Raw genomic sequence first — 21898 nt, 5'->3', positions numbered from 1 at the left:
GGGTCCAGTGGCACTAATAAAGTAATCAGTGCTAAAAATATGCACAGTCACTGTACTAAGGACATTGGCTGGGAAGGGGTTAACGTCAGGGGGTGATCAAAGGGTTAACTATGTGCCTAGCCAGTGTTTTACTATACCGTGTGAGGTGCATTTACTAAGGGAAAAGATGGAATTTATTCCCTTCTTTGCACGGACACAAACTCCATCCCTTCCCCCTTTCAGAATGGCGATCTGCCTTGTTTACTTTGGCAGATCGCAGTTCTGTGTGTTTGCCTGCACCCACCGATCAGCTTCCGCTGTGCCGTAATCACAGCGAAAGCGAGCCAGCGACGGCACACGTGCGCCCCCTACCCAGAAGTGTTGGATAGTGTGTGTTTATATATATATATATATATATATATATATATATATATATATATGTGACCTGGCGCACAGGTGCCATCCTGTAGCAGTAAAACTGCTATAGGGTGGTCTTAAACTGGTTAAAGCAATGGTAGCTATCGAGCAAGCTGCCTCAGAAATCATCCTAACAATTTTTTTCTTTGTGTGTGGCCAGGATTTCATTCAGCCTCAGAACGCATCCCACCATTGGTAAGACCTGGCGTATTTCCTCAAAGGTATTTCAGGGTCAACTAAACTCTCTGAACCCTTCCCTGATCTTGCCCATAACAAGGAATCCATCTTTTCGATCTAAACTTTACTGCATTAAGGCACTCCCACTTGTTCCAAGCTAGAAATTTTGTATGCTCTGGCCACTGGCCATCTCGGGAACAGCTAACTTTGAACCCTGCCCTACGCAATTTGACATTTGATTTTCACACTCGCTGGCCTGTCTTTCCTCAGTGCCATCCTTCGCTCACAATTATACCCAATTTTAACAGCTGTGTGATGAACAGACTCCTCTGCATCATGCAATTTCTCTGGCATATCATTTGCTTGATACTTTTCTGGCAGAGTTCAAACTGGCATATATTACCAAACAGGAATGAGATGTTTGCATCATCCTTTCCAGTAAACAGATCAATTGGATACTCCTCTTTTCGTACAAAACATCAGTATGTTCCAAATAACAAAAATCAAGGTTTAACCACTTTAGGACCCCTCACAGTACTTTTACAGTGGGTGGACTGCACGGGCAGGCTCCGCAACGTACACAGCGGATTACAGTTTGCGATACTCGTGCGATTTGAACGGCCAAGGGATCACGTGATTGCTATTTCATTACATGTTCACAATGTATATACAGATGTTATGAATGAGTTCTATTCATAACCATTGTGCTTTCTGAAGTGATGACTGTGATTGACCCATGACTATCATATGGTACTTAGGCCAATCACCGCACCCTGTACCATGTGATTCGCTGTAGCCAATAACAGCATGTCAACACAAAGCCAGCTGTCATGAATGGAAACCCATTCATGACCATTCAGGAGATTGTTGTTATTGTGTTCATCACTGTAACTGCAATCGCAGGGTTACAGTGCCAAACCCATTATTCGCCCCAGAGAGCTAGTTGCTAAACTGTTTGTTTTTCTGTTTCAATAAATACCTTAAGTAAAAAAAAAAAAAAAACACACGTGCCTTTGGTGCTATAAACGCAGTTAAGCTCTAAGCAGCGTAAATCGATATAAACCACGAAAAATTAAGAGCTATAATCTTAAAAACTTTAAGCTTTCTCCTCTTAACTGCACACGCACACCCCAGCCATATTCGCTGCTTGGAAGTGCACTGTATTTCAGCCATCCTGTTCACCCATAGTAACAAAAAGAACCATCTCATATGTGCGCACTATGAAGAGAAGCCAGCGGGGATGTGGGACATAAGGTAGGGCTGCACAGTGAAGATCCCTGAAACAGGTATAAAGTTAAGTATTTAATACCACATGCTACATTCAGAGAGGTAGGGGGGAGGGTTTTATCTGGCATTTAAGAGCTTTTAATTGAAGGAAGAAGAGTTTGTAGTGACTGTTCTTTTGCAGCAACCTGTCTTGATGTGGCTTTTGTTACATTCATTGTCATTCATTGTAACCAACTATTGCACATAGGCAAGGTAGTGCTCCTTCTAAGTGAAGGAAATTCAGAGGATAACTCGCATTGTACATTGTTTAGTTGTATAGTTGCCCAGAGGGTTTGAAACCCTTCCGGCTCAGCAGCCAGCCCATCCCGATGATGGTCTTGAGGTTTTATATAGACAGCCTGATTATCATGCAGTCTTGTTGATATGGCTATGGTTAGCTATAATTATCCATTATTCTTTACTGACTGAAACAAAAAATTTGAGTTCAATTTATTTAATAATCCTTTATTTTCTAAGTCCCCGTTCACACTGGGGCGACCTGGTCGCCTGACAGGTCGCCGTAGGTCGCCTTCCATAGAGAAGCTGTGGACCCGTTCTAATAGGAGCGACACAAGTCGCTCTGACTTAGAAAAAAGGTCCGGAGCTTCTTTGGGGCGACCCGGAGCGACCTGCATAGACTTCAATGTTATGAAGTCCGCGCCGGCCGCTCCGAGGTCGCGGTGCGAGCAGCGCGCCGCGACCTATGAGGTTGCCCCGGCAAGTAGCGTCGCCCCAGTGTGAACGGGGCCTAATTGGCATTGTTTGGGAAGCACGTTTGTTGACTTTTTGGGCATATGTTGAATGTGATGATTAGAGATGTATTTTGTATTTTTTTTTATAATGTATGAATATAGAGCTGAAAAAAATTTTGTTTAATATGTTATCAATAAAAGATGGAAATATTTTTGTTTACTAGACTGTCACTTCGAATGTATTCGTTTCCCTCCCCTTCTGCGGGAAGATATGCTTGTTCCACAACAAGGGAAAATGGGCACGTGTGGAGGTGAGTTTTTTTATGATGTTTTCATATATATTTATATGCAAATGTTCATATCTAGGAATGATCCTGTCAGTTCAGGGAAGTTGGTTGAGGGTACTGCCTCTCTCTTTTCTACAAATGAGTCTGAAGTTCTGTCTTCTGGAAATAATTGTGCAACCCCTCTATCCTGTTTTATCTCCCACAAATGATCTTTCTAATGATGCTTCGTCAACTCTAACCTCTATTGTAACCAGGTCTCTCTCTTGAGAATGGCATTGGGAAAGTTGCACGCAAAGTTGAACTAAAAGGTGTGTCTAAAAAGTTTGGTGAATGGTATTCTAAAACAAACAAATTACCTTTATTGGCCTTCAAAATAATCTCCATCCTTCACAACACACTTTAGGCAACGTTCATAAAGGTTCTGGAAACTGTTAGCAAAGTCCCCTTTAGGAAACGATCGCCGAACTGCTGTCCCACATTCTTGGATTGCAGCCACGTCTGAAAAACGTGCGCCTTTCATAACACTCTTCTGGCGGGGAAACTGTAAAGTCCACATGTGCCAGATCGGGGGAGCACAGTGGATGATTCCATCGATTGCCGCTTGGATTCCGGATAAAACTGGTAGCACCAGATCTCATCCCCTGTAACAATGGCTCGCAGAAAGAATGGGTCCTGGTCACACATGGTAGTGAAATCTCTAGAGGTTTCCATACATTTTGCTTTCAGTTTGTCTATCAACTTGTGCGGCACAAACTGGGTACAGATCCGCTTAACCAACATTTGCCGCACTAGCTCTAACATGACTCATCCTCAGTCGTTTCCTTTGCATAACAAAAGTTGGAAATACACTTGCACAAACATTTCATTTGTCTCAGTCGCTGTTTTTCCCAAGTTGTAGCAGAACTTGATGTTCACTTGTTGACCCTACATCTCACACTGACTACGTTCGACTGCCTGCAGCGGGTTTACCCTTATGGTCACATGTACTGCTCGCTGGGTGGTACTTCTTGACGTGTCTCTGGATCGCCATGTGCATGTGCGCGCACCTGGCCCATGTTGCTGTTAAGATATCAGACAATTCACCAAACTTTTTAGACACACCTCGTATACTTCGGTTTGTTTTTCCCTTGCCTATTAACTGTCTTACAAGGCAAGTCCCTAACACTTCTCCTCTCGCAATTTATTGTGGGTGGTTTTTATCTTCTTTTCAGGGCAAAGACTGTCACAATGTTCACACAAAAAAGTGAATTACTTCAATTTTCCTATCATATGCAGATGAAATAAATGGGAGTTTGCTTTCACATGATTGGATAATTTGTTTTCTTAACTGTATAGTATAAGAGACCAGACCATATGTTATATGATGGCACCTTCAGGACCAAAGTTGTTAGGACAGCCCATATACCCCCTTATGTTCCCAACAATCCTATTTTCTGCTAGTGTTCTTATGTGGTGGACAGCGTCTCACTACAGAGAGCATTTTCTGGCTTGTAATTCTAAAATCTCTGGAAGATTGAAGACCCTCTTGGTTCTTCACATGGAGAAAAACCTTTTCCTCCCTGCATCAATACCACAGGCGGCATATGCTTATCGCCTCAAATTCATTATCCCTCGACAGCATCTCAGGGAATCTTGTTGGGACCTCGCCATATGGAAGAAGTGGGGCCAGCTTGTGTAATATTGCCCTTGACACTCTGAGTTTGACAGTCAACCTGGATAAAGAAGTGTAACATAGTAAGTTTAGCTGCACAATGCTCTACAGCTCCAGGGTAGTGGTGATCTGAATCCGAGTTTTTCCAGTCCCCGAGGACCCTCTCCATGAAAGAGCTATTATCTTGGTGTGGTGAGTTTCGGGCTCTGCCCTTCCCCGTGGGGTCCCACTCCTCACACCCCAGCATGGTGGTAGTTCCCGGACACCAGATCCCTGCCTCGGACACAGAGGTTGGGTGATGAGTATCTTGGCCAGTAACAGTACTTTTAGTACTTTCAAAGTAGTTGTTGTTTTCATGGCCTTGCATGTGCCACTTTAAATGGTTTGTCACCGCCATGAGCATAACGTGAGTCTTTCCACAGGCTAAGGTAATGTTAGAGCAGCCCTCCCACTTACTTCAGGCAATATCTTGAGCACATTGCTCTGCTGCAGACAAGTACAATACAGCTCCAGCTGCTATCCTGCTCCAAGATTGTGGCCCAGGTCTATACAACAGCTTTCACACGAGACAGCTGCATCCCTTCTGCTCCCTGCTCTGCAGCAAGTCTCTGCACTAATTAAAGTTAAAAGTTTTGGTTACGCCTCGGGAGATCCCCCTCACATTATGGTGGATGTCAGAAGGGGGTAGGCTAGCATACACTGTGCACAGGGCCGTAATGAGGTTATTCAGAATCCCTCTCCAAACACTGCACCTGAGTCTTTTTGGATTTCTTCTAATTCAGTCTAAATTAACGTAATTTAAGGCTTTTATCCAAGCCCTGAAGCCCTATGAAGGTTCAGTAGCCCAATGATGCTCTTTCCCCAATCCCCATCCTAGATTTGTAGTTCAAAACTTTCTTGTGGGTACAAAAGTTCCGGATGGAAATGGCTCTGTTTTTATTTGCAACAAGGGGAATTGCTAGCATCATAAGACATCAATTATGCATATCTAAGTATTCAGATTTTTTCACCACAGCAGCAATTTTTGCTATTCACGGGACGGAGGTATGCAGCACTTCCAGTTTGTGGTTCTTTCCTTTGCCCTGTCCATGGTCCCTCAGATCTTTACCAGAATGCTTTCCCTGATCCTTGCACTGCTGCGCTCTCAGGGAATCGACATTATTTAATATATGATCAACTTTTTCTTTTAAAGGATCACTCCGCCCCTAGTGGCAGATGACGCAGAAACGTCAAAGCTTCCGGCAGATTTTCAATCTGCAGAAGTCTTGTAGGATCCAACTCACCACTTGGAGTACCAGGCCTTGTCTTGGTTGTGGCCCAAACCCAGGTGTTTCTTCCCTGGGAACCAAGCGTTAACCCTCCAAGCTCATGTCCAGATCAAAAAGCAAATTGTCCAATTTTTGCATACAGGTACTGGGTTTGCTGCGGATCTCATTTAAGGAGATGACATTTGCACAGTTTCATATATAAGCCTCTACAGCTCCATGAGCTGACTTCGTGGGACAAGCTCTCTCCTCCTCTAGACAGGCCCACGCGCATATGTCTCAAGGCCAGGATTTTGCTGACCTGGTGGTCAAACAGCTCAGTGCTGGAATTCGCAAAGTTCTTTCCCCCATTTAACCTGGACATTTCCCAAAACTGATGTCTGGCTGGACACACGACCTAGAGACCTAAACCGTCCAAGGGAAATTTTCATCAAGGGAGTACAGAACTTACCATTAGAATTTATGTGCCTATCCCTGCTGTGTTTGACCAACGAACTTCAGAGGCAACTGAGTATTCAGTCGGATTAAGCCACAACTGTGAGGTTTGTTTCCCCTTGAGAAGTAGACCCAATTCTGGCTTGGGCTAAAAGGCATATTCCAGCCTTGACTGCAATCCACATTCCTGGCTTTGACAATTGGCAGATGGATCTCATCTGTCAGCACGTGAAATGGCGGGAAAGAGGGTCTCTTTATCCCAAAGGTTTTTTTGGAACATCGGTTACCACTGGGGGGACACTGAATGTAGGTCTGTTGGCTTCCCACTTCAACAACAAGGTAAACCGGTATGTGCCCAGAATCAGGGATTTAAGGGACTGTGCAGTTTGTACGCACTGGTGATCCAGTGGGATAAGTTCTGGCTGATGTACGCCACCAAAGTTAGCCAAGAAATAATTGGTACACAAACATTTTCCAACTCCTGGGAAATGCCTGCGGGCACTTCTAGACCAGCCAAGTTTACTGTTTCAGGGATGGTTTTACCATCTTGCTTCACACTCACTGGTTTGTCAGCTTGGAGTCCTGACCTCTCTGACTCCTTTATTCCCATGCTACTTCAAAGCTAGAAAGTTAAACTTTTGCAATGTTTATCACACTTGGAAGGCTTATTTCACATGATGTGATGCACAAACATTTTATTTCTAAAAGATACTCTAGGACGTGTTTTAATTTTTTCTCCAATCTGGGCTGGAGCAGTATTTGGCCTTGACACATATAAGGGGCAAGTCTTAGTATTGGCCATTCTCTTTTGATGGCCTCTCATTCTCTGATGAAGGCAATTGTTCAGGGGGTGGCTTACATTACTCCCCTTGTTCTTAAACTTGTCTCGCCTTGGGATCTCAGTTTGGTAATCTCAGCTCTACAGAAGCCTCCCTTTGAGCCCATTTGGTATATTCTGTTAGCTTACTTCCTTGTAAGGTGGCTATTCTCATGGCTGTCATGAAAGCAGAACAACCTGCCTTAATTTGTAAAGAACCCTTCCTTGTTTTTCATAAAGACCAGATGGTTTGAGGTCCCAGTCTATTCTCCCTAAGTAGGTTTTCTCCTTCACCTTAATTAGTACATTCTTCTTCCTCCTTTGTCCGGCTCCAAAACACCCCAAAGAGATCTCTGTACATTCACTGTAGATGTAGTACACGCAGTGCAATATTTATATTTATTCTGTAGGTTAATGCTTTGGTTAATACTACTATCAGAACCTTTTTTTGTATTTCCTGCAGCCAGCCACAAGGGCTGTCCTACATCCCATTCCACCATCGCTAAATGTTATGCAGGTTATCATTTAAGGCTTAAGTCTTGAAGCATTATAATCCCTCTTTTCTCTGTTAAGACAATCTCAACTCCTTTGGTCAAAGTTGTTTGGCCTTTCAGCGCTCAGGTTTGCAAGGCTGCTACCTTTTCTGTTGACACATTTGTAAATACTAGGTAAATGTTCAGGCCTCTGCTGCTATTTGAGTTGTGAACCAAATTTTCTTGTTTTTGGTCTGTTGGCATTGTTTGCTGCTTTTCCAACCTCTCAGTTGTATTGCTTGAGGATATCCCATGGTCCAGAACTAGAGCAGCCTGTGTCTTGTACTAAACTATTTATAAATTAGGATTCTTTTACTTGGCTGTAAATTTCTTTTCCCTTTTCTTGAAGTATAGTACAGGACACAGGATACCCTTCCCTCTGTCCTGGAAACTTTGATTGCTGGGAGTAGGTTATATCGCCTGTCCTAACAACTTTATCGGTGTCCTCGCCTAAAGGTGGTAGCAGCATAACCTATAGTCAAGACTTAAAGGAGCTTGCAGCCCATACTGTACTTTTTTCTGTTACACCAAAGTTTTAAAGTGCAAGTCCACCCTAACACTAAAATCCCTGCATCTATAGACCTCAACGATCTAACACTAACCTATCTAGCCTTCTAAAGAAAAAAATAGTATATATTCCTTTTTTTAGTCCGATCCGACCCGATCCCACGCTGAGTTGTCAGCCGCGGCTTTGTTGTGGAGACGGATGCAGAAGACGCATCCGACAATGGAAACCCCATATTAAGTCTATGGGTGATGTCACTCCCCATTCATTTCACAAATGTTGTCGGCTGTGTTCTCTGCAGAGCTTCCGCTGCTGGAGACTGGATTGGATCGGCTTTAAAAAAAAAAAAAAAAAAAAGGTATGTATACTGATTTCTTTTTACAGGACTAGATAGGTTAGTGTTGGATCATGGAGGTCTATAGATGCAGGGATTTTAGTTTTAGGGTTGACTTCCACTTTACGCCCCGTGCACATGGGCTGAATGTCAGAAGACATGGGCCGGTTCAATAAAAACTAACCGACATTCGGCCTGTGTATATGTTGTTCTGTCTGTCCTGCTTCTTTTGGACGAGCGTGCTGGAAAAGTAGCAGCCGACCGACTCCCGATTAACGCTCTCAGCCAATGAAAGAGAGCGCTGATCGGAGTGTTCTGTGGGTGCTGATCGAAGTGTCGTCACCCCCACCCTGTCAGAACACAACATCTCAACGGGGGAGATCGCTGTAGTAACTTCAGATTGTTAGTACAGCGGAACTAAACAAGACCTGTCCAGTTTTTTTTTTTTTTTTTTTTTTCAAATAACCTTCTAGTGTGTACCAGGCATAAAGACACTTCTAAAGGAAATGCTTAAAATGTCAATATAATTTAGCCAAAGCCTCACAAATTGGGGACATATTTGAAATAATAATTTTTTGCACATTTTTTTAATCTAGAATGAAAGCATCTGGATAGACCATCACTCAGTAAAAGTGTAACCTATCCCAACTCACAATATTTGTCTTAGGCCTCATTCACATGGGTTTACCCCCATGGGGATTGCACAGGTGTTCCATGTGCCCTTGTGCAGGCAGTCCCATTGATGTCAGCTGCATGGACACAGACACTGCTCTTGATTTGACGTCTTTTTGCGGGCAGAACGCAAACTGTGTGTGTGTTTGTGCATCCCCATGCAGGTAAACACTACCCTCACAAGGCAATAGTATGCCCCTTGTGAACACGCCTTTAAAGGTAATTATTAAATACATGGCAAAGGGTTCACAAATTTCTATTGTTTGGCTAAAGAGTTGACACAGCAGAGCATTCTGCTTTGCAGCTCCCTTTGGCTAATAAAAGAAAAATCCTAATGTGGTGTTTGGTTGGGGATGAATCACTGCTGTGTCTGTAAACACGCTTCTTTCAGCACAGCTGAAAAGTAAAATGTGAATGCCTGCCAAATAATATAACTGTTTGTTATTTACCTGACTAAAAAATGTTTTCTCTTACGTCCTCTTGACAGTCGCCACCCACTCATACAGTCTGCACTTCTGGGTATTGGTCTTATCCACAGGAGTAAGCTAGGCAAAAGATTTTGTTAGAAAACATTCACAAAACCTTTGTATAGACACACCTACAGGGGGCTATCCCTCTGGTCCAATACCCCAGCTAACAACATTCCCAAATCAGTTTGTCTTTGCCTAGCATAGGAGTAGGCTGACTTTTCCCTGGCTGGGGCTGCAGTCTCAGCCTTTTTTCTTATTATTTTTTCTCTCTGAGAGAGTGATTTTTCTTTTCAGTAATAGCTTTTTATTTGTTCCTGCACTTAGTTAGTCGGACTTTGGAGGGCTACAGCGTTTGCGGGCTGGGAATCGCACTGGTTGTCCTAGAGCCTTATGGAATCCCAGCCTGCCATCGAGCGTTAGGTTATGTGTACGCCCAGGCCTCGCAAACGACCATGTCCCTGTCCTCAGCGACGAGCCTGCAAAGTGGCTACTTCCCTGGGATGTCTCAACTGCGGTACACCGCATGTTGCTAGCGTCCTTCTTGGCTGACGGCACCACCACCCAGAGTGGGAGGCTTCCTGTCATAGAACGGTACCCACGTTTCGCTGGACCGGTGAGGACCATGATACCCCTCAGGCTATGGCATTGTCTGTCGGGGTGTGTTTGTGGGCCCTCTGTTATGGGGATGGCAGTGCACATGGATCTGTAATATCCCCCTCATGTCTGTCAGTGCGGTCCCTATGTGTCCCTTCCTGGTCCCTGCGGGAGCGCTGTGGCGGTTCTACCGTTGTGTGGGGGGGTTGTGGGGGTCCCTGAGGTGCTTCGGCAACGTTTTGGGGGTACAGACATTGTGTGTGGGGGCCGCAATCGGTGTAAAACTGTGGGGCCGCCATTTTAGGTGTGGGCAGGCTGTTTGGCCTCATTGTGAGGGCAGCAGCCATTTTCTGCAATTCTGTTGGCGCCCTTCGGGCGCCATCTTTAGTGTGGTCACTATGTTCTTTATGTGAACAGCGGCCATTTTCCCAGAGCTTTCTCCATAGACTTGTATTGGCAACCATTTTCTTGTGGCTCTGTGTTCTACCTCTAGTGGCGTGAGGTCACTTCCTTTCTTCTCACATGCAGATCGAGCTGGCAGCGTGTGGCAAGTATAGCACACTTTTAGGGGATTTTTAGGTGTTTCCTGGCCTGCATTCCTGCTAGCATTCATTCTTTTGCAGTTTTTAGTAGCACAGGCTTAGTTCCTCATTGCGATGCATTTGTGGTGGGAACCGCGGTAATCGCCGATTTAAAGGGCCTGCGCCATTTAAAATCTAAAGTGCTATGATGGAGTCCCAGGATAGCAAATTCCCCCCAGCTCTGGTGGAAGGTTCAGGTACCCATGAATCCTCTGCTATAGTCTCACTTACTGCTGTACTTGCGACTTTAGCGTCAAAAGTGGATTTGTTGATGTCTGACCGGCTTCTAAGAAACGGCCCAGGCTTTCTCAGTCTTCTGATTCAGAGCCAGATATGGTTGCCACGGACAGTGTACCCCCTGAGGGGTCTCAGTCCTCTCAGTCGGATGGGGAGGAGGATTCCCCCTCTGGTTCAGCAAGAGAACGCACTGCAATGTCTGCGCTTATTAGCTCTGTGAAAGACATGCTAAATTTAGAGGATGAGCCCCACCTGTTGGGTAAGCGGTCTTCCTTTGGGACCCGCAAAGCCCAGAAGTCGGGTCAGGTTTTTCCTGCCCCGCTGAGTTTTACGAGACTGTGAATGAACAATGACGCAATTTAAAGCGCAATTTTGTGGTGCCCAAGCGATTTCAGTACCGTTATCCCTTTGCGGCTCCGGTGGATTCGCGCTGGACTGTGGCTCCTAAGATGGACCACACTGTGTCCAGGTTAAATAAAGCCACTTTAATGCCCGCGGAGGATTCTCTGGTGTTTAAAGACCCAGCGGATAGGCGGGTGGAAACTCTTACCCGCCACATATACCTGGTAGCGGGTTCCTTAATGAAACCCGTGTTCGCTTCCGTAATGGTCTTTTAGGCTGTTGTGGTGTGGGCCAAGGTGCTTAAACGCACCCTTATTGCTGACCCCGCCCCTCCTGCTACTCTGGAGATGGTGGATCAAATTATTCAGGCTGTTTTATACCTGTGTGACGCGGCCTTGGATGAGGCCCCTTTAGTCTCACGCCTGTCTGCAGTCGCAGTGACGTCGCATTGTTTGGTTGAAAAGCTGGTCGGCCGACCAGTCTTCCAAGAAGACCGTGTCTGACATCCCTTATGCAGGGAGTTGTCTTTTTGGGGACTCTCTGGATGAACTGGTGAAGGGGATCACTGGGGGTAAGAGCACACTGCTGCCCCAAGTGTCCAGGGGAAAATCCTTCCGCGGTAAGCGCGGGGCCCTACCTTTAAACCTAACCAGGGGTCCTTTCGTGCCTTCAAGGCACAAGACAAGGGTAAGTCCATCAAGGCCTCTAGTTGCCAGAAGAAGCCTTGGGTGGGCAAGTCTAAAGCCGCCCACACGGGCACGGCCGCCCAGTCCACCTCGACCATGAAGGGGCACCCTCACCCGTTTCAGGGGTGGGGGGATGTCTGCGCTGTTTTCCCGAACCTTGGCTGGCCAAGATTCAGGACAGGTGGGTTCAAGAACTCATTCGGTCAGGGTACAAGATCGAGTTTTGATCACGCCCAGCAGACAGATTCTTTCCCTCAAATCTTCACTTGACCCCAGATCATTTCCGAGATCTCCATCGGGTGGTTGTCCTGGTGCCACATCGGGACGGGTTTCGGGGGTTTTTACTCAGATCTGTTCACAGTGCCCAGAAAAGATGGCAAGGTGCGTCCGATTCTGGACCTAAAGTTTCTGAACCGCTTTGTGCGGGTCCAGAAATTCCGAATGGAGTCCCTCTGGTCGGTGGTGGCATCCCTAAGTCCAGGGGATTTCCTGGCTTCCATCGACCTCAAGGATGCGTATCTACACATCCCTATATAGGAGGGTCATCCGAGGTACCTCCAGTTCGCAATTGCAGAGGAGCACTATCCGTTCGTAGCATTGCCTTTCGGCCTCGCTTCGTCTCCAAGGGTATTTACCAAAGTGTTGGCTCCTGTTCTAGCCTTGTTGCGGGTACAGGGGATTGCCATCCTTGGGTACCTGGACGATCTCCTTTTTAAAGTCGTGCTACTCTGTTGCGTGATCTGTCAACCACGGTTCAGACACTCCAGGAGTTACGGTGGACCATCAATTTTCAGAAGTCGACATTGTCCCCTTCTGTTCATCTCCCTTACTTGGGGATGATTCTGGACTCCGCCCAGGCGAAATTCTTTCTTCTGGAGGACAAACTCCGGACTCTGCACGACGAGGTCAAGTCCCTCAGGGACAACAAGCTTTCTTCACCCTGGACCGGCATGCGTTCCCTGGGCTTGATGGTGTCGGCTTTCGAGGCGATACCATTTGCACAGTTCCACACACGATCTCTGCAAGCGGAGATTCTGACCAGGTGGGACAGGCATCCTCACTCCTTGGAAAGGTGGATTTCTTTGAGCCCCCAAGTCAGATCGGATCTTCTGTGGTGGCTCCAGTCTCCGGCTCTGTAGGAAGGCAAATCCTTTCGACCATTGCTATGGACTGTGGTAACCACAGACGCCAGCCTGTTGGGCTGGGGTGGCATTCTGGGCAATTTTAAATGTCTTGGAACTGTGAGCGATCAGGCTCTGTTTGCTCCGCTGGTCGGATCGTCTTCAGGGCCGCCCTGTGCGTGTGCAGACGGACAATGCAACTGCAGTGGCTTACATCAATCACCAAGGGGGCACCAGGAGTGCCCGGGCGGCCAAGGAAGTGGCCGAGATTCTGTCTTGGGCCGAGACGTAGGTCTCGGCGATTTCGGCAGTTCACATTCCAGGTGTGGAGAACTGGCAGGCGGACTATCTGAGTCGCCAGACCCTGGACCAGGGGGAATGGTCCCTACACCCAGAGGTGTTTCAGATGCTGTGTGCGCGGTGGGGATCCCAGGATGTGGATCTGTTCGCGTCGTGGCTAAACAACAAGGTGGGAAGGTTCGTGACAAGAACACGCGACCCTCTGGCGGACGCGTTGGTAGTGCCTTGGAATCGGTATCGCCTGATTTATGCCTTTCCCCCGATTCAGTTGTTGTCCAGGTTCCTTCGCAGGTTGGTCTCATCATGCAACTGGTCGTCGAGCCTCCCTGGCGGCTCCCACTACGAGACGATCTTCTGTCTCAGGGGCCGATCTTCCATCCTGCTTTACAGTCGCTGGCTTTGACGGCGTGGCTGTTGAAAGCCAGGTCTTGAGAGACAGGGGTCTCTCGTCGGCGGTCATTCCTACCTTACTCAAGGCTAGGAAAGCCTCGTCCGGTAAGATTTATTATCGTACCTGGAAGGCTTATTTAGCCTGGTGTGAATCGCAGGGGTTCCATCCCCGCTCCTTTTCGGTGGCGAGGGTGTTAGCGTTCCTGCAAACTGGTGTGGAGCAGCGCCTGGCGCTGACCACTATTAAGGGCCAGTTATCTGCGCTGGCCATTCTTTTTCAACGCCCTCTGTCGTCGAATTCCTTGATCCGCACTTTCATTCAAAGGGTGCGTCATCTGGCTCCCCCTAGGAGGGCACCTTTTGCCTCCTTGGGACCTGAATTTGGTTTTGTCCATTTTTGCAACGTCCTCCCTTTGAAAACATCCGGGAGATTCCTCTGCTGGTGCTGTCACGGAAAGTTGCCTTCCTGGTGGCGGTCACATCTGCTCGCAGTGTGTCGGAGTTGGCGGCCCTGTCGTGCCGTTCCCCCTATCTGGTTGTTCATAGGGACAAAGTGGTCTTGCGACCTCATCAGTCCTTTCTTCCGAAAGTGGTTTCGGATTTCCATCTCAACGAGGACATGGTCTTACCTTTGCTGTGTGCAAAGCCTAAGCATCCTAAGGAGTTTTCCTTGCATTCCTTGGATGTGGTAAGAGCGATCAGGGTTTACCTGTCGTCTACTGAATCCTTCAGAAAGTCGGATTCTCTTTTTGTCCTTCCTGAGGGACCTCGGAAGGGTACTGCTGCGTCTCCAGCAACCATTTCCAAATGGATCAGACAGATGATTGTATTGGCCTATTCAATTAGGGATCAGGTTCCACCTTTCCCTGTCACGGCGCACTCTACCAGAGCGGTTAGTGCGTCTTGGGCCTTCCGCCATCAGGCGTTGGTGTCCCAGGTGTGCAAGGCGGCAACCTGGTCGTCTTTGCATACCTTTACTAAATTTTACAAACTTGATGGTCTGGCATCGGCAGATGCCTCTTTTGGCCGCAAAGTTCTGAGTGCGGCAGTGCCTTAGGGGAGACATGGCAGTTTTTAGCCTGTCTCCTCCTATTGGGGTTTTTTCCCGCTTGGTTATTTTGCTTTCCTGGGTTTGTTCGCTCCTGTTGAGCTTTCCTGTTACCCAGTGGTTACCTTTCTGGTTCAGAAAAGGTTATTTTCTCTGACCTGGGTGCTGCGTTGCCTTTTTTGACGGTTACGTTTCTCACCCCTCACATATACACTGCTTTGGGACATCCCAGAAGTGCAGACTGTATGAGTGAGTGGGCGGCGACTGTCAGAGGACGTAAGAGAAAATATAATTTTTGTAAGAACTTACCGTAAAATTATTTTCTCTGAGTCCTCGGACAGTCGCCGCCCCCCACCCCTCTTTTGGGGTTCATGGATTTCTACACTGCTTGTTACCAAACTGATTTGGGAATGCTGTTAGCTGGGGGTATTGGACCAGAGGGACAGCCCCCTGTAGGTGTGTCTATACAAAGGTTTTGGGAATGTTTTCTAACAAAATCTTTTGCCTAGCTTACTCCTGTGTATAAGACCAATACCCAGAAGTGCAGACTGTATGAGTGGGTGGTGACTGTCAGAGGACTCAGAAAAAAGTATTTTATGGTAAGTTCTTACAAAAATTCTATTTTTTTTTACAAATTCAATTTTTTTTGTTTAGAAAATAATAAAGAAAATATGTACAGAACCACTTTACCATCCCCTTTGCCAATGTGGGATTGAATCAATATTTCAATTTTATACTTAAAACCTCCATTTATATATTTTTTTAAAAGCAGAGGCCCTGCAGATTCCAAATTGGTAGTTGCAATTTTTTTGTCGCATTATATTTGCGCAAATGTTTATCAAATCAATATTAAAATCTCAGAGTATACCCAAATATTTAGTAAAATATAAAATATGAGATTGCGTCGGGTAAATAGAAACCAAACGGGTCAAGCCTTGAGATTCTGTGTCTGTGAAATAGCAAAAACTATGGTATCCAAAATTGCCCAAAGGCAGTGCTTTTAAAAGCCTTTACCGCTCTATAATGTACAGTTAACCACTTGCCGACCGCCGCACGACTATCTACGTCGGCGGTCAGCCCCTCACAGGCAAAGTGACGTAGGTCTACGTCACTAGCTTGTGAGGGTCTAGGGAGCGAGCGCGCGCCCCCGGAGGCGCGCTCCCGAGTGGTCACGGACCCCCCCCCGCGCGTGTGACCGGCGGACCCGATGTCCGCCGGCCACTCTGCGATCGGCGGGGGAGAGGGAGAAAGTCAGGCAGCTTGTGTAAACAAGCTGCCTGTCATTCTCCTCGCTGTATGAGAGCTGATCATCTGGATCTACTATGTAGATCCGTTGATCACTCTGCATACAGCTGAAGCCCCAGCCAATCACAGTTAGAATCACGCCCCTAGGGACACACACAGCCCCTCCCTCTCAAATAAAGTTAACCCCTTCACTACCAGTGTATTTTTACAGTAACAGTGCATATGTATAGCACTGATTACTGTAGAAATGTCACTGGTAACCCCAAAAGTGTCAAAAATGTCAGTCAAGGGTCCGATCTGTCCGCCGCAATGTCGCAGTACCGCAAAAAAAATCGCAGATCGCCGCCATTACGCGTTAAAAAAAAAACAACAAAAATGACAAAAATCTTTCCCTTAGTTAGTAAACGCAATAACTTTTGCGCAAACCAATCAAAATACGCTTTTTGCGATTTTTTTTTTTTACCAAACATAGGTAGCATAAAACAAATTGGCCGAAAATTTTAAAAAATTTTGATTTTTACATTTTTTTTTGGGGGAATTTCATATAAAAAAAAGGGAAAAATATTGCTATTTTTGCAAAATGGACGCTCTTTTTTTGTTTATAGCGCGTGATCAAAAAATCGCACAGGTGATCAAATACCGCCAAAAGAAAGCTCTGTTTGTGGGAAAAAAAGGACGCCAAATTCGTTTAGGTACAGCGTTGCACGACCGCGCAATTCTCCGTTAAAGTCACGCAGTGCCGAATCGCAAAATACCCCCTGGTCGGAATGGGGGTAAAATCTTCCGGGGCTTAAGTGGTTAACAGTGAAAAATGCCCCTAGAATTATTGCTGTGATATTTACGATGATGTGTAACGTGTGGCACAATTGTTGCTTTCACACGTGGGTGCGCCTGACTTGTGTTTGCCTTCCTGTATGTGGAGGTAGAAAAACATTTTTTTTATTAAATATTTTATATGTTTCTTTAAAGTGGTTGTAAAGCTTTAAATGTTTTTTCATTACATTAGTAAATGTCACACTTACTCCTCTGTGCAAAGTTTTTGCACAGAGCAGGCCCAATCCTCCACTTCTGGTGTCCCCCACCGGCGCTCCTGGGTCCCCCCCCCCGCTGCGTGCCCCCATAAGAAGTGGCTTCCTATGGGGCACTCATGCATGCTTTTTCCCGAGCCGGGCTGTTTGTCATTTCAGACACACAGCCTGGCTCTGCCCCACCTCCGCCTCTCTGCTCATAGGTTTTAACTGACAACAGCTGTAGCCAATGGCCCCCGAGGCTCTCAGCCAAGTCTGTGAGAGCTGGTAGAGAGGGGAGAAGAGCTTATACATATGTGCATAGCACTGACTTAAATCAGGCTCCAGTAAATATTTATTGGGGGGGGGGGGAGCTGCTATAAAAAGGTTTTTTACAACCACTTTAACTTTCTGTGGCATAGGGGCCTTACAAGCCCCCTATGTCATAGCATAATGAAAGTGACTTGTACTTGAAAGTTATTCGTTGGCTGAAAAACTTGATACCAAGGCTATGAATGCAGCTTGTATTAACCACTTAAAGGAGATGTACAGCCAAAGCTCATTTGGCTGTACATCTCCTATGAATCACAGGAGTGCAATTCATTCTGCACTCCTGTGACCCGTTTTCAGCAGAGAGAGGTCTGAAGTCAGCTCTCTGCTGACGTCACAGAAGTCAGTCCAGGCTCTGCGTCATCACGACAATGGAAATCAGGATCTGCCAGGTGCCTGGAGCGACACTTGGCTCAGCCTCTCAGCGAGCTGCTGAGAGCCTGAGCCAGCCACTCCCCGCCTCTCCACAGCCCAGCGCTCCAGTGAGTGGGGAGGAGGCAGAGCAGAGAGCTGCTGACTGACAGTCAGCAGCCCTCTGCTCGGGGAGCTGTCAGAACCGAGCGATCGATGGTGTTCGATAGCTCTGTTCTTATTGCAGAGGCCCCGGGGGACAGATGCAGTATCGGACCGATGCTGCATCCACCTAGGTAAGTATAAGTGGGGGAAAAAATAAAGCCCATACATCTCCTTTTAATACAAAACAAGGTTTATGTACATTGGGTGGTCCTTTTTAGGTGGTTAAACCGAATGTAGCTGAATTCAAGCTGTGTATTAACAGCTAGAAGTGTTTTTTTCACAGTGAAATATGAGGTTTTATATGAATATTCTACTTAATGATGTTCACACTCCTTTGCAGATAACAAGTGTCCACAGCAGTCGCACATTAGATGTTCAGTTTCTAGATTCTGGAACCATTGCTTCTGTGAAAGTGTCCGAACTGAAAGAAATTCCTGCTCCATTTCTGCGAGATATTATCTCAATACCACCTCAGGTACTCAAACTGTTGCAACGGATTATTGTACCACTTCATCTTCCTCCCAACTTTCCTTCTCTTTTTGAAGTCCTATTCAAACTCTCTGTATGTTTTAAGCAAGGTGGTTAATTAAAAAAAACATTTTTCATTTCATGCTTGCTAGTTAATGCAGAAAAATCATCATACATCATGCACCTGAAAGAGCTTTGAACAGCTTTGAATTTAACTTTGGACAGCGCAGCCATAAACACATACTGCTCGAATAATTTAATACAGTTTTTATTTATCCTGACTGAGCTTAAAGCGTCTCTTCACTGCATCTGAGCACCAAAAACACTATTTCATTCATTTTTATTATCCAAAGCAAACTCCCCCATCCATCCATGTCTCTAAGCTTTATTTTTTTTTTTTTTGGGAAATCACTTTGAAAAACACCCCCTAACATTTCTGGCCATGACCATCTTAAATAAGGGCAGGTGATTCATGTAGCATTTACTACCTGGAATCCATCTGCCCTTAGTTCAAGCATGCATGCAGGAGTGTGTTCTTAGCTGAGAACCGCCCATCCCCCCCCTCCCCTCCTGAAGACTCCTGGGTTGTATGACATAATTTAGAATAAATAAGAAAAAAGATGCGCTAACCACAAATACGTGAAGACTGCTGCAACTAAAAAAAGACCCTGAAGGTCTGAAAATGAATAAATGTGCACATATTAGTGCGCTGTCTAAAGGAAAAAGAAACCTTTTCTCCTTTCACCTTCCAGGACGGCAAGACATGAGAGATGAGAGGCTCCACCCTACAGGAAACACAATCAGTTCACGGCTGGTAAAAGGCCCCACCCTTCCCCTTGTACCCCAGTATTGTTTGTGTTTCTCCTACAGCAAAACATTTATTTTTTTGTCTCTGACCTGAAGATTGTGTGTTGGATGGCCCCACTGTGAGGGAAGTTCAGCTATGCCGGTGAGGCCGCACTCTTCCTACACGCCTTTCTATAGGCTTCTCACAGGTCGCCCCAGGATACAGGCATTCGGTCACTATATTGGTCGTCCCTCCAGAGCCTGTGGCCTGCTCTTCAGCAGGGGTCTCCTCCTGTCCTCCCTGCCATTCAGCCAGTGTTCGGCCACCGGACATAGCAGTGGCTTGGAGGAGGAACCAGCGCGCTCCAAGCCTCGCTTTAAAACCGGAAATTCCAGTTTGTGCAGGAAAGGCGGCGCATGCGCAGTGCGACCTGGAAGAGGGAAACGAGTACAGAGGCGGTGGGAAGGAAGACTCTCAAGCCAAAAAGAGCCAGAAACCTGCCGCAACCCACCTCATGTGATCTTGTGTTTCCTCTTCTCTTGCAGAATCCCCAGGTGGAACCCAAGAGGCCTCTGATAAACCACCTCCTCTATCCGCTAGCACTAGTTCCTCTAAGAAGTGTGGTAATTGCGGGTAGAGACTGCCCAGATCTCACACCAAGCCCTTTTGTTACAGGTATATTAACAAACTGGCTGGTAAGGAGGACTCAGGGTTGATGAAAGATTTCCTTAAGTCTGTGCAGGGGGAAATGCTAGCCACTATCCAGTCCTTTCGCACCTCTGTAGCTTCCCTCCAGGTAACAGAGCCGGGTGAGCTAACCCCTAAAGAGGGTCCTTCTTAGGAGAGTTTACTTTCCAAGGCAGGCCTGTCTGCTTTTCTGCTTGGTTTGCAGGGTCTTCCCCCCCCCCCCCCCCCGCTCAAGCAAGGGAAGAGGAAGACCTAGGGAACGCAGAAAGTCAGGCTAATGCCCCATACACACGTGCAGATTATCTGCAGACTTTTGTCTGCAGACTTACCAAAACCATATAATATGAGGTCAAACCTAAACACTTTCAATTTGTATGCAATCCGGCAGGCCCTTGCACTACATAGAAAAGGTAAGTCTGCAGATAATCTGCACGTGTGTATGGGGTATAAGTCTCCTCTTCGCTCTGGGGAGGAGGCAGAGGAGACCAAATTGAACAGAAATCTGTCTGGTCTGGAAAATCTGAAAGGGACTCCTTCAAGCTGTTTATGCTACAGAAGAAATCCCAGAACCCCCCAAGGAGACCTCGGCACAGGATAAGATGTATAAAGGACTGGTTAAAAAACAATCCAAAGTATTTCCTGTTCACCAATCCTGGAAAGATTTAATTCTTCAATAATGGGAGTTTCCCCAAAGAGGTCTGGTTAGACCAAAGACGTGGAAAAGGAGATTCCTCTTTAAGGAAGAGGTGTAAAAATTCCTAAAGAGTCCAAAATTGGGCTCCTCCCTGTCTCAAGTGACTAAGAGGTCTGACCTCTCTTTTGAGGACACAGGGAATATCAGAGATGTCATGGACTGTAAGTCAGAATCTCTGTTAATGAAGTCTGGGATGCCAACTCATCCACTATGGCTACAGCACTGGCTGCAACCTGTGTAGCTAGGAATGCAGACTTCTGGATACAAAAAACGTATTACAAGACACCTTTCACAGGGATGTACAGTGCATTGAGAAAGTATTCGGCCCCCTTGAACTTTTCAACCCTTTGCCACATTTCAGGTTTCAAACATAAAGATATAAAACTGTAATTTTTTGTGAAGAATCAACAAGTGGGACACAATCATGAAGTGGAATGAAATTTATTGGATATTTTAAACTTTAACAAATAAACTGAAAAATTGGGCGTGCAAAATTATTCAGCCCCTTAACTTTCAGTGCAGCAAACTCTCTCCAGAAGTTCAGTGAGGATCTCTGAATGATCCAATGTTGCCCTAAATGGCTAATGATGATAAATAGAATCCACCTGTGTGTAATCAAGTCTCTGTATAAATGCACCTGCACTGTGATAGTCTAAGAGGTCCGTTTAAAGCGCAGAGAGCATCATGAAGAACAAGGAACACACCAGGCAGGTCTGAGATACTGTTGTGGAGAAGTTTAAAGCCGGATTTGGATACAAAAATATTTCCCAAGCTTTAAACATCCCAAGGAGCACTGTGCAAGCGATAATATTGAAATGGAAGGAGTATCAGACCACTGCAAATCTACGAAAACCTGGCCGTCCCTTTAAACTTTCAGCTCATACAAGGAGAAGACTGATCAGAGATGCAGCCAAGAGGCCCATGATCACTCTGGATGAACTGCAGAGATCTACAGCTGAGGTGGGAGACTCTGTCCATAGGACAACAATCAGTCGTATACTGCACAAATCTGGCCTTTATGGAAGAGTGGCAAGAAGAAAGCCATTTCTTAAAGATATCCATAAAAAGTGTTGTTTAAAGTTTGCCACAAGCCACCTGGGAGACACACTAAACCTGTGGAAGAAGGTGCTCTGGTCAGATGAAACCAAAATCAAACTTTTTGGCAATCATGCAAAACGTTATGTTTGGCGTAAAAGCAACACAGCTCATCACCCTGAACACACCATCCCCACTGTCAAACATGGTGGTGGCAGCATCATGGTTTGGGCCTGCTTTTCTTCAGCAGGGACAGGGAAGATGGTTAAAATTGATGGGAAGATGGATGGAGCCAAATACAGGACTATTCTGGAAGAAAACCTGATGGAG

The 21898-nt window shown here is 46.1% G+C and overlaps 1 protein-coding gene across 2 annotated transcripts in view; it reads left to right on the top strand.

Annotated features, from left to right (window-relative positions):
• TDRD7 (tudor domain containing 7) overlaps positions 1-21898 on the top strand; it is a 314213-nt gene that overhangs the window by 213439 nt on the left and 78876 nt on the right. For both annotated transcript variants that reach the window (XM_082267672.1, XM_082267671.1), the window contains exons 12-13: positions 2756-2842; positions 18238-18372. In XM_082267672.1, coding sequence (XP_082123798.1) covers positions 2756-2842; positions 18238-18372 — 222 coding nt within the window. The remainder of the gene's footprint in view (positions 1-2755; positions 2843-18237; positions 18373-21898) is intronic.

Source organism: Pelophylax lessonae (genome assembly GCF_965119305.1).
Source record: "Pelophylax lessonae genome assembly, chromosome: 1".
Lineage (NCBI taxonomy): Eukaryota > Metazoa > Chordata > Amphibia > Anura > Ranidae > Pelophylax > Pelophylax lessonae.
Note: the sequence above shows the minus strand (reverse complement) of the source record. Positions and strands in the feature narration are given on the sequence as shown.